The sequence below is a fragment of the Leuresthes tenuis genome, unplaced genomic scaffold, assembly GCF_036924035.1.
Source record: "Leuresthes tenuis unplaced genomic scaffold, fLeuTen1.0.hap1 SCAF_14, whole genome shotgun sequence".
NCBI lineage: Eukaryota > Metazoa > Chordata > Actinopteri > Atheriniformes > Atherinopsidae > Leuresthes > Leuresthes tenuis.
This window is the reverse complement of record NW_027325368.1, coordinates 33,554,687-33,566,329: the sequence shown is the minus strand read 5'-3', so window position 1 is coordinate 33,566,329 and position 11,643 is coordinate 33,554,687. Positions and strand designations below refer to the sequence as shown.

General features: G+C 40.0%; 2 protein-coding genes across 2 annotated transcripts; both read right to left on the bottom strand.

Moving 5' to 3' along the window:
• Positions 1-310: 310 nt before the first annotated feature.
• rps15 (ribosomal protein S15) lies at positions 311-3,038 on the bottom strand. Its single transcript, XM_072364520.1, has 4 exons — positions 2,977-3,038; positions 2,500-2,585; positions 1,471-1,705; positions 311-483 (listed from the first exon to the last, which is right to left on the bottom strand). The coding sequence occupies exons 1-4, from the start codon at positions 2,977-2,979 to the stop codon at positions 370-372; spliced, it is 438 nt and encodes a 145-aa protein (XP_072220621.1). The 5' UTR covers positions 2,980-3,038; the 3' UTR covers positions 311-369.
• Positions 3,039-5,717: 2,679 nt separating this feature from the next.
• Positions 5,718-11,163, bottom strand: cnn2 (calponin 2). Its single transcript, XM_072363746.1, has 7 exons — positions 10,978-11,163; positions 8,648-8,769; positions 8,464-8,530; positions 7,995-8,132; positions 7,741-7,857; positions 6,971-7,117; positions 5,718-6,706 (listed from the first exon to the last, which is right to left on the bottom strand). The coding sequence occupies exons 1-7, from the start codon at positions 11,032-11,034 to the stop codon at positions 6,401-6,403; spliced, it is 954 nt and encodes a 317-aa protein (XP_072219847.1). The 5' UTR covers positions 11,035-11,163; the 3' UTR covers positions 5,718-6,400.
• Positions 11,164-11,643: the final 480 nt, after the last annotated feature.

The window sequence follows — 11,643 nt, the reverse complement described above, 5'->3', positions numbered from 1 at the left end:
ATTTGTAAGCATGTTAGACATGTTATATCTAATACTGTTGAGTGTCAAAAGGACTTCTCGGTGAACATATTTTAAAACTGGTTTAAATAAACTTTTCCTTATTTAGAACCCCCCCCCCAAAAAAAATAGTTTATTCATGGTCATTATGAAATATAACCTATTATTGTCTTCTTCAGTCATTTAGGGGGTATGCACACCATTGTAAAAAAAAAAAAAAAAAGTTAAATAATAAGTTTGCTTTGAAATATTGTACCCAAAAGGTAAACTGAATTTTTCTATTTCTCAAAAAGAAAAAAGCAAGTCAGACAGCTTGTTTGGGAAAAACCCAGTTCATTTTTTATTTTCGTTTATACAAAGAATACAGCCATTCTACTTCAGTGGGATGAAACGGGAAGAGTGTGTGGCTCCAATACCAGGGCGACCGTGCTTGACTGGCTTGTAGGTGATGGAGAACTCTCCCAAGTAGTGACCACACATCTCAGGCTGTGGAGAGCAAATAATTTGGTTAGTAATGAAACTGGACACAGGAGTAGATGTGATGAGGAGAAGAAAATAATAATAATAAAAATAATTTAAAAAAAAAAAAAAAAAAAAAAAAAATCGCCAACGAGTGTCTATCCAATATAAAAACTCTAAACTCCAAGTCCAGAAAACAATTCATTTTACACCTATGAGTAACAACACCATGATGCAATCTGCTACCCACAACAAACGTCAAGCCTTTAATAGACAGTTGTAAAGTTAAGGGACGCTGAAAACTATGTGCTACAAGGTTTCATTAACTTGGAAGGCTTTAATAGTTTAACTTTCATAGTGGGCACAAAAACTGAAATTAGGTATTTTACAAGATTTGCAATTGCAATATTTAGATAATACAAAAATGATGAGCATCTCAAGCTAAAAGTAAGAGGGAGTTTAGACCAAGTGTGTTACAGAAGCTGCCATAACAAGCTTTATTTCAGCATAGGCTTCTGTAGATGACATTTATGATTAGACATTTTGCTGCATCATTAATTTACAGTAATACTAGTGTCACTGGTCTATTTTTTTAGCTTCTTAGGCTGCACATCATGCAATTCCTGAATTTGCTACACTTTAAAGGGTTTAATTGCTGTGTGAACTAATATTTGTGTATACACACAGCCATATCTTTATGATAGAACTATTGTAATAATAAACTGTCTCAGATCATGTAAAAAGTTCAAAAGAGTCATAAAAACACTTAGTAGTTACAGTATCTATTGTAGCTTTTTGCTACTGTCAAATGAGGCAACAGTCAGACCCATCTGAGCACAAGTTTACCAAAATGATTTTAAAAAATCATTTATTTGTAGTAAAATAAGTGGAAGTTCATTTCATATCCACCTTTATTACATTTTTCCATCATGATACAATTCCAGAAATCTAAACAGCAGCCCACAAAACCTCGAGTTTCAAAACAAATAATCCTCCTTCCCAACAGCTCCTCACCTTGATTTCAACCTGGTTGAAAGTCTTGCCATTGTACACTCCAACCATTGAGCCAACCATCTCAGGCAGGATGACCATGTCCCTCAGGTGGGTCTTCACCACCTCTGGTTTCTCCATGGGAGGAGCCTCCTTCTTTGCCTTGCGCAGGCGCTTCAGGAGGGTCTGCTGCTTGCGGCGAAGGCCACGATTGAGCCTCCTCCTCTGGCGGGCGCAGTACAGCTGCATCAGCTGCTCACTGCAGAGGGGAGATGAGAGGAAAGTGATGCGACAGAAACTCCTGATCATTGGTCAGATAAAGAAAGTAATGCAATAAAAATGCTGTAACTGCAAATATCTTGTCAACACTGACCACAACAGCAATAAGACAAAATTGACAAAGCAATTCCTACACGTTTGCAAGAGCTGCAGCCCGACATCAGTGGCCAGCAACTCAATGACAGAGGGCAGTTACACGAAGTAACAGTACAGCAGTGGTTAGAGTAGGTCGTCCAATAACCGTACGGTTGGCAGTTCAATTCTTGCCACTCTAAAAGATTGGTGAAACTGACAGCTGGAGGGGTGTTAGTCCACCTCCTTGTCACGGCTGAGGTGCCCTCGAGCAACGCACCGTACCCCATGCTCCCCGGGTGCTGTGAATGGTTGCCACTGCTCCAGTGTCCATGAGTGTGTGACCCTGTGCATGTCAACAGGTGCCAACCTGGATGGCTTAAAGGTGGAGGACACATTTTGTGTGTATGCATGACAATAAATCTGATCTTAACAGAAAAAGATCTGGTCACAAACTGTTAAACCACACTTACCAATGCATGAGTGCACCTGTAGTGCCAGATTTCAATTTACAGAAATATGGCAAGCCCCAACTCTTAAGGCATTAGTATGCTTGACAAAAATAGATATGTAGTGAATGTAAAACTACCCATTTTGTAATATTTTAAAGATTTTTGTTAATCAACAGCTAAAATGTCAATTCCAGACGACAAATCCGTTTTACTGCGGCTCCCAGGGCAAACAACGGTGAGAGTCACTCACTAAGACATGTCCAGAAGCTGGTCCAGGTCCACACCTCTGTAGGTGAACTTCCTGAAGGTACGCTTCTTCTTGATCTCGGTATCTGCCTGGATGAAACAAGCAGCACTCCCGGTCAGCATACAATTACGGTGGTTAATATTCACTTTGAGCTGCTATAGTTCAACCAACACCAAATAGGCGGTCACCTTTAAAGTTAACCTCTACATATCTTTTAATTCAGGCGTGAGATTTATTGTACAGCAACGGCTACACTTTGCTGATGACCGCTTTAGCTTAGCCACAGATGGCCTTTACTCTGGCTAATACAGAGCAAATAAACAACATAATTTGTTACTCTGAGCAACGATTTCCTACTAAACGGTCAGCGAACAGTTTTAGCTGCCGGATGATAAAATTAGGTGTCTCAGGCAGAAAAATATAGCCTCAGATGCCTGAGGATTATAGTTTGAAAAGCATTGAGCTCGGAAAAACACCTACCATCTTCGCTGATGATCCGGCGGAAAAGAACGGTCAGAAGTCTCGTGAGATCTGATATCGCGAGACAAGCAATTACGGAGCCTTCCGGTATTAGTCCATTCTATGAACAGCAGGTGGCGCAGCTGAACCATAAAATCAACAAGTCCCTCTCCAGGGTACACCCCCCATTGATTCCATATTCTCATTTATTTTTCATTACCTTGATTGTGGCCACTCAAGCAGTGAAGAAAACCTAGTGCCGGAGAGCGATTATGCAGTCACCATCAATATATAATTTCCCTTTGGAATAAATAAAGTATTCTTTAATTCAATTACATTAATTTAATTTCTTCTGATGTGTGACAAGGGTTTGACCTATATTACAAACAAATGCCTTTGTCTTACTAGCACTGATCATGAGGAAGTTCTTGGGGCCTAAAGTTTTTTTTTTTTTTTACCAGAGTGACCTGTTTTCTTATATATTAAAGAGGACAAGTACAGTGAAAAACTCTGAAGATACACACAGTAATGGCAGGCACTGCAAAAATAGTTGAAAGCAGCGATCAAAGTATGATCTTAAGTTGACTTTTTCTATTCTTACAATGCTTATATACTAATTCACTTGATTTTCATTGCAGACCATTTGAACCCAAGATATCTAATGTTTTACCTAATGAACTTAATCATTGAGTTAATGTACATTCATTTTTGCATCTCTGGCCTGCAATCATTTCCAATCAAACCTTGGTAAGCATGTACGGGCTATGTAGGAAGTATAAAAAAATTTAATTTCAAACAGGATGTCAGCAATTTATTGTGGTCATGATTTGGCAGAATCAAGGCAGAATCTGAGAGTAAAGATGAGAAGAGGATCTCCAGTTTGTCAACAAATGAGTGAGACATTCATGGTACTGTTTTAGAATAATGTTTCTCGCCTGGCAGAAGAATTGGAAGGGATTTGAATAATATCATCAAATCATTCAAGCAATCTGTAAGAATTTCAGCAAATGAAGAACAAACTAAGTTGATCACATGTTTTCTTTTATTCCTCAGACGACACTGCATCAAGATCCTTCCTTCGTCAAATAACTGATATAACCACATGCGCAAGTCATTACAGTGGGAAACTTTTGTCAAGTACTTTGATATGGACTTACATTCACTTCTATCGCTTGAAACTTTAGCAATGTGCCAAAAATGAAACTTAAGTTAACCTTACAGTTACTCCTCTGGGTTCAGAGACATCTGGGATAAACTTTCTTTAGAAGAGATCAACAGTATGAGCTCCAGCCAGGCTGTTTTTAACAAATCCAAAAGCTTTGCTATTGTGGAACATAAGCACGATTCATTTTTCCAAGCAGACAGGGGGAAAGTTGTAGCTTTGGCACATTTCATACAATACTAAAAAGGATAGGACCTAAAGAAAGAAGAAAGAAAAGAAGGTGCCACATCCTGTGTATATAGAAATAAAGCACCTACAAGCCGTGAGGTTTCCTTATGAAACATGCCACCTTTACACAAACTCCCTTTCCTTTACACCGTTCCCTATAGCCTCTTAGTAATCTGCCACTACTTGGATTTTATTGATCAATCTGCACACAGCTTTGCTACAGAGGAAATGTGCCATAAACGGAGGGAGATCCTCTGATTTGTTATCTGCGCTTAGTTCAAAGGTCTGCATCTCTGATGGTATGGGGGTGCATTGGTGCCTATGGAACTGGCAACTTGCACATCTTGAAAGGTATATACAGGTTTTAGAGTGACATATGAGCCTATCCATACATCTTGGATATTTTAGCAAGACAGCATCCATCACAACAGCATGACTTCAGAATACAAGTGTCCAGGTGCTTTACTGGCCTGTCTGCAGTCCAGACCTTTCACCATTTGAAAACATCCAGTGCATCATTAAACACAAAATGTAGAGAGAAATGTGTACAACTATCCACGACTGTTGGGCAGCTGGAATCTGAAATCAGACAAGAACATTCCTCTCCCAAAGGTCCAGCAGCTGATCTCCCCAGACATTAACAGATAGTTGCTAAAAGAAGCAATGCTACACAGTAGAGAACATGACCCCATCTCATGGATTATGAGATTTGTTGCTATTATCAAATTCAAGGGAACCTTGTTATTTGTAAAATGTTATATAGTTCTATGGTAAAATGTCTCTATGTTCTGTTATAAACAAAATAGGGGTTTATGAGATTTGCAAATCATTCTATTTTGGGGAATTGGGATAATACAATAAAATATCTAGTCAACTAATTTACAATATCATTTATCAATATGGCTTTATGTACATCAATAACATTCATTACTGCCATGCAGATTACTGGATATAATAGACTACTTTATGCTCATAATTGGGCCTGGCCAAAATAGAATGAAAGGGCCCTTTTAATTTTCTGCTTTGGCATGCTCATCTAGTAACATCCAGTCGTCTTCAACTCAGCCTCCAATAACCAATAACCCAGTACAAACAAACAAAGACGATAATGCTTACATCTTTATTACATTGTTGTCACGTTTAATTCAATAATAACTGAAAAAAAAAGAAGAAGAAAGGCAAAGTCCAATATCAAATGCTTCTCAGAGTCTCGGTACAAAACCCTCTTCAGATCACAAATATGTATAAATAACATCAAAATGATCAAATATAACAGTAGAATTGGTTCACATATCAACCAATATTTAAGATTGATTACTTAAACACTATTCACTGACCAAGGGAAAAAAATCCAGTATTCTTGCTTGGAATGTTGAAAACGTATTTGATTATTATTTGATCCACTTCTCTCCTATACTCAGTCCAAAGAAAACAAGCCTCTCCCGTTGAACTGATTATGCAAACAAAGAAACTATTTCCTCCATTAGAAAGAGGAAAGAAAATTAAATGAAAAATGAATTTTTTTTAAAGAATAAAAATATTTTGTTCGATCCACACTGTTCCCTCATCTGTCTGAAAATTGTTACAATAAATCATTGATCGATACTCAAGGAATGAAGAAGATACTGACATAGTAACTAAGAAATGTACATTTTCATTCACAGGAACCAGTTTAAAATACAGCTATTGTGGAACATAAGCATGATTCATTTTTCCAAGGAAAATGTATTACAGAATCCATGTGTGTGTGTGTGTGTGTGTGGGGGGGGGGGTTCACTTTTAGTTTCATGTTATCTTCAGAAAAGCTTCTAGGCATCTCCCTTTGTGCAATTAATGAGTCACCAAAAACCACCACGGAAGTACAGGGGGAAAGTTGTAGCTTTGGCACATTTCATACAATACTAAAAAGGATAGGACCTAAAGAAAGAAGAAAGAAAAGAAGGTGCCACATCCTGTGTATATAAAAATAAAGCACCTACAAGGCGAGAGGTTTCCTTATGAAACATGCCACCTTTACACAAACTCCCTTTCCTTTACACCGTTCCCTATGGCCTCTTAGTAATCTGTCCCGTCATCTTGGTACACGTGTTCCTCCTCCTGGTAACCTTGGTAACCCTCATCTTGGTAGTCGGGGATGTAGTCACGACCACTGCCTGCCCCATTTTGATCACCTGCAACCTCTCCAGCTTGAGGACAGTATTTGGCATCATAGATCTGCCTTCCCAGCCCAAAGTTCTGCCCACTCTGGTTGGCTCCCTGGCTATAACCCATCTGTAGAGACATGGTGCTGTTGTCACACTTGTCTGTGCCCAGTTTCTGGTCATAAATAGCCCTCCTTGTCCCGGGAGCAGTCATTCCAGCCTGTAACAAAGAGACCACCAGATTTGCGTAATGTTTCTCCTTTAAGTTATAAAACCATTAAACCTCATCAAAACTCATTTTACCAAACCCAGAGGATTTATTGTCAGCTTTGTGTTGTAGACAAGTCACAAGTTTCAATCTTTGTACAAGACTAAACATGATGCCAGTTTACAGCTGCAGTAGAGCTGGATACGAGTGATGCCAAGCGGCCTGGGGCTTCTTTCCACTGTAGTAAAACTGATTTTATGAGCCCTGTTCAAATACCTGACTTGCTCCCTTGTTGGTTCCCATTTGCAGACTGATAGTTGTGTTGTCCATGGGGGGCTGGATTTGAACTTTGGGGTCATATAAATGCCTCCTGGTGCCATACGCATTCATCCCTGCCTGACTGGCACATTTGTTGGTCCCCATCTACAGACAGAAACATCCAAAGACAATTCATATGCAAAAATTAATTGTTATTCAAGACTTACAGAACAGGATAGTGCATTAGATCTACGTTGTTGCATGGCATTAGTGCATTCAACAAGAACAAGGTTAATGTCCATATCAACAACGGCACAAGGCAAACAGATGATGCTGTCTGCCATGGCTGCACTAGACTTAGATTACACTGCAAACATCAAGCTATATTGTTAGATTTGCCCAGTGTTCAAGTAGCCCTAGCATCACCTTATCAGCTTTCTTTCTTGGCAACAGGACAACGAAACCAACAAAACAGAGGCTAAGAGGCAGTAAGAACCGTGAGCAGCATTTGTGGCTTCCCAATAGTTTTACCACACAAAGAATATAAATCAGTTAAAACCCAGTCAAGATTATCTTGCTGCGCAATAACCAATATTTTTGGAACATTAAAAAAAAAAAAATATTCCCCTTTTCTTGACAAGCTCAAGAAATTATTTCTGCTCGTTTAATCTTTTTGTCCACCAAAGCCTCAGCAACATCTACACCTACATAAAAAAAAAAATCTGTCACATACTTCCAACTGAGGCCGACTCATGGCGGTGGAATAAAAAAAAAAAAAAAAAACCGACCTGTAGGCCAATGACACACTGTCCAGCCTTCATCTTCTCCTCATTAAACATCCTCTCCTGCTTGTCAGCATATTTCACTCCGATGTCAACTCGCGACTGGCAGCCCTTGGTCTTCGCCTGGCAGAAAATACAGGGTTGAAGTTTTCTCCCCCCCTCCTTTTTAAGAAAGGTGACATACTAAAATCCAAATCCAACCACACATATAACCAATAAACCTCACTCACAGAACAAATTCAAGATGGTTCAAGACTCACCATGCTAGCGAGGGCGAGAAGCGTGGTCTGGACCTGCGTCATGTTGCCATTCTCAAACAGGTCATTGGCTTCGAAGATATCATGAGGCTTCAAACCATATGCTGTGATGGCTTTGATGAAGTTCGTCAGGTTCTCCAACTTAAAACGCCAATTCAATAGACATGGTTCATGCAAGAATTTTCTTGACAAGTGCAATCATTTTTCTATTAGCAAATACAAAACAAAAAAAGAATGAGAGCACAACTTCAATCCAGTTTGTGAGGAGTTAAGCCTCAGTTACAGAAGACAAAAAGGAAGGAGATGTTTCAACACTGCCAACAGCAAAGTATAGCCATGACTTAGCATGGTTCCGTGCAATATGAAGCAGTCTTTGTTTTAAAGTATGTGCAAACTACACGTAACAGTGGCCCTCCTCAATCTCAATGAGCCGCACCCTCAGTTGGTTGAAAAGGAGTTGCAGTAAGCTCACCTGATGCCAGTTCAGCGCAGACTTGTTGATCTTTTTCACAGAGCCTGGCTGGAGTTTATTAATAAGTCTGTGGAAACAAACAAAAAAAGGTGTTGAGGCTTCCAAATCAATGTGTACACTAAAAACAGATGATCAAGGGCCTTGCAATTCAGTGTGGAGGCCATTTGATGCGTCCTCTGCTTACTCGCACAAAGTAACTCCATTTTTCAGGCCTTTCTGGAAGTCAGGGCCGATGGAAGAGCCAGTGATGTCCTCGATCCAGATCCTGAGCTCCTCCTCCTTCTGAGGGTCATACTTTTGTGCAATCTGGTTGGGGAAAAAAATAAATAATAAAAGGGTTAGAGGTCACGTGTGTTCTATAAAGAGCCATTACGTAGCTTTTAATTCACAGTAATTCAAGCTTTTGTTTTTGTTAGCAGTTGTAAGGAAATCTGTCTGCAGTTAACTGACTTAAACACTGTTGCATTAGAGATTTAGTAAAGATGTCGATACCTAAGCAACAAAATTACTGATAATCATACATAGCACTACTTGTGTTGATTAGATGTTAATGTTGTGCTTTAAAGTTCATTATGTGTTTCATGTGTTTCGTGGTCATGAGTGAGTTTCACTTTGCCTCAGAGTCGCAGGCTTCATCTACAAAGGGTTTTTTTGTCTTATATAATCCTTGTAAATAAAAAGAAAAGGTGACATTGACATGATCACGCACACACACACGGATTTCCTGTTTGGAAACTGCTAAATTCTCTCCAGAGGCACAGGAAGCAAGTTGGTGAAAAGAGGAGGGAGGGTGAGTTTTAAGGGCTTCGACGTGACACAAAGACGGACTGTCTAATGAAGCCGTCTCTGTTGGAGTTGCTCTGATTTTAAGATGTTCTTCTAATTAAAGAGGCGAGCATGAGAAGCATGCTTTATTGATTCTGAAAGAGGCCATGTAAGAGCATCGTGGTCACGTTAAGAGCAGTTAAATCTGAAAGGAGAAAAAGACGTGATCAAAGTAAGACATTTCTTCTCCTCCAGTGAAGGATAAAGTGTGGAATGAACTCTTATGGGCCTGTCCCAAGAGCAATGATAAACTAAACCACAGAGTAACCGACTGTATACTTAGAAGCTGGCTCCACACAGCTCACAGCGGGTTAACTCTTTAGGAATCTCAACCTTCTAATTAAATTTCCTTTTGTCGTCCACTACTAAGAGCAGCACTGGCAATTCCAATTGCCCACAAAGAATCAAACAGAAGTAATTCACAACGACAAGCTGAACGCCAGGAATTTACCCCACAGTGCTCGGATAAAAGAGCCAAATTAAACAAAGGAGCAGGATTGTGTGTGATCCACGGAAATGTTCCTGCAGCTGGTCAACACTGAGCTCAGGGTCAGCCAGCAGAGTTTTTCCTAAATTCTGATCAGTTTACAGCTAATAGAAAAAAAGGAGAATATGTGGAGTGTCCTTGCCTTCACATTTCAGAGTGGGCTATGTCACATATGGCAGGAAATGCCACTCAACTGAGCATCTCTTTTGCCCCCACATCCTAGCGCACACGAGTCTTGACCTTTTCTCTCCCATTCAAGGGAGATCCAAAGAAGGCAGATAAAAGCAAAACATCCAAAGTGGACTTAAATGGGCTCCGGACCACATTAAACTACAACTAAAGGTCTTATTAGACAGATCAGCTAAACCTTTTCACACTTCAGTGCCGATAGAGAGAAAAAAACGTTTTCTTAAAAAAGGAAAAGAAACTCTGGTATTTTAAGTGGACCGAGAGGTGCCGAAGGCTCTGAAGACAGGCCCAGATAAATAAGGCAGCCAGAGGCACACATCGACAAAGAGTGGGCTCTCTTTGGGAAGCCACTCAGAGATTTTAACAGAGAGTGCTGGGCAAATTAGTTCTTGCACCGATGGCCATTAAATGCTAACACTTAGCACAACACATCGCTGAGGGGAAGTGGGGAATTATTTTAGCTATGCGGAGACAGACGCAAGTTCAGGGCAAAAGCCACAATGGCTGGCATTCGATCCAGGAACTACTAAACGAATTATATTAACTGCTAATGCGGGTCACAATGTTGGGCACCAAGATCCACGACGAACAGACATAGTTGGGAAGGGGAATAACGGTTTTGCCACAATGACAGACTTCTTTGCCAAGAGGGGCAACGCCCATAGGTTTTAAAGTTAAAGCTAGTCTCGTGCACGAGAAATACTGAAAGAAACGTAGCTTCATCACGGAGAACTCGACAACGTTAGAATCGATAAGTTTCATTACTTGAAAACAAAGAAAATATCACTTTTACATCTCGCTTCTATAAGATCCACCTCAACTTTTTTTTTTTTTTAACTTGGGCACACTTTATCAAAATGGAGGCCAGGTGACTCTGACACTCGCGATCCGAAAATAAGAAGCGTGTGTGTGCGTGTGCGTGTGCGTGTTGGGGGGGGGTGCACATGAGTAAGTGATGGGAGCTAAAGTTAATCACTTTAAATTATATATATACATATATGATGCATTCCTACCTTGTTTTTTACTTCCGCTGATAAGCCATAAGCTGGACCTTTGTTGAATGAAGACATTGTCAAAGTCTCTTCCTTTTTTCTGCTCTTTGGGTAAAAACGACACTCCAACTTCAGAAAAGAGAACTGCGCTTAATTGTCTTCGACTTTCTCTTCCAATGAAACCTCGAAAAGAACTACATACTTCCTTTCTGTTTTACGGGCGCCAATTAGAGCGCTCCCACGGTTTCTACCAAAGAGCGTCGATTCCAATGTCAAGATAGTTCCCTGCCGCCGACCTCTTCTAGTTCATGGAGGCGACACATGCGTGAAAGTACAGATCCATCTGATTGGAAGGAAAAATGGAGGGAAGGGGGGTGGGGGAGGGTTTCAGAATCCTTTATGAATATTCAAAACATTAACACGTCATATGGACTTGATTACACAGTTCAACAAGATTGTTCAAAATGTACTTCAAATTCCAAGTATGTAACCAAAGATTATATCACAGCATTCCAGGTGTCATCTCATATGGGAGTCGGAAAAACGTACATACCGAAACTAAATCAATCAGTCAGAATGGTGTACAGCATGAATTCAGTTGTTACACATCATGAAGAAAGAAAACGTTCTGACGTCTGATGTTACAGCAGCTGATACATGCCAGACAACATCAGGGTTAACAGGCCT

Bases quoted from the DNA above. Each gene is read 5' to 3' on its own strand.
- rps15 (XM_072364520.1), bottom strand. The intron at 1,706-2,499 runs GTGAGTGACTCT...TCCCCTCTGCAG, and splicing joins CAGCTTCTGGACATGTCTTA to TGAGCAGCTGATGCAGCTGT. The intron at 484-1,470 runs GTGAGGAGCTGT...TGCTCTCCACAG, and splicing joins TCAACCAGGTTGAAATCAAG to CCTGAGATGTGTGGTCACTA.
- cnn2 (XM_072363746.1), bottom strand. From the start codon at position 11,034: ATGTCTTCATTCAACAAAGGTCCAGCTTATGGCTTATCAGCGGAAGTA. The intron at 8,133-8,463 runs GTGAGCTTACTG...TGGCGTTTTAAG, and splicing joins CTGCGCTGAACTGGCATCAG to TTGGAGAACCTGACGAACTT. The intron at 7,118-7,740 runs GTCGGTTTTTTT...TTCTGTCTGTAG, and splicing joins AGTGTGTCATTGGCCTACAG to ATGGGGACCAACAAATGTGC.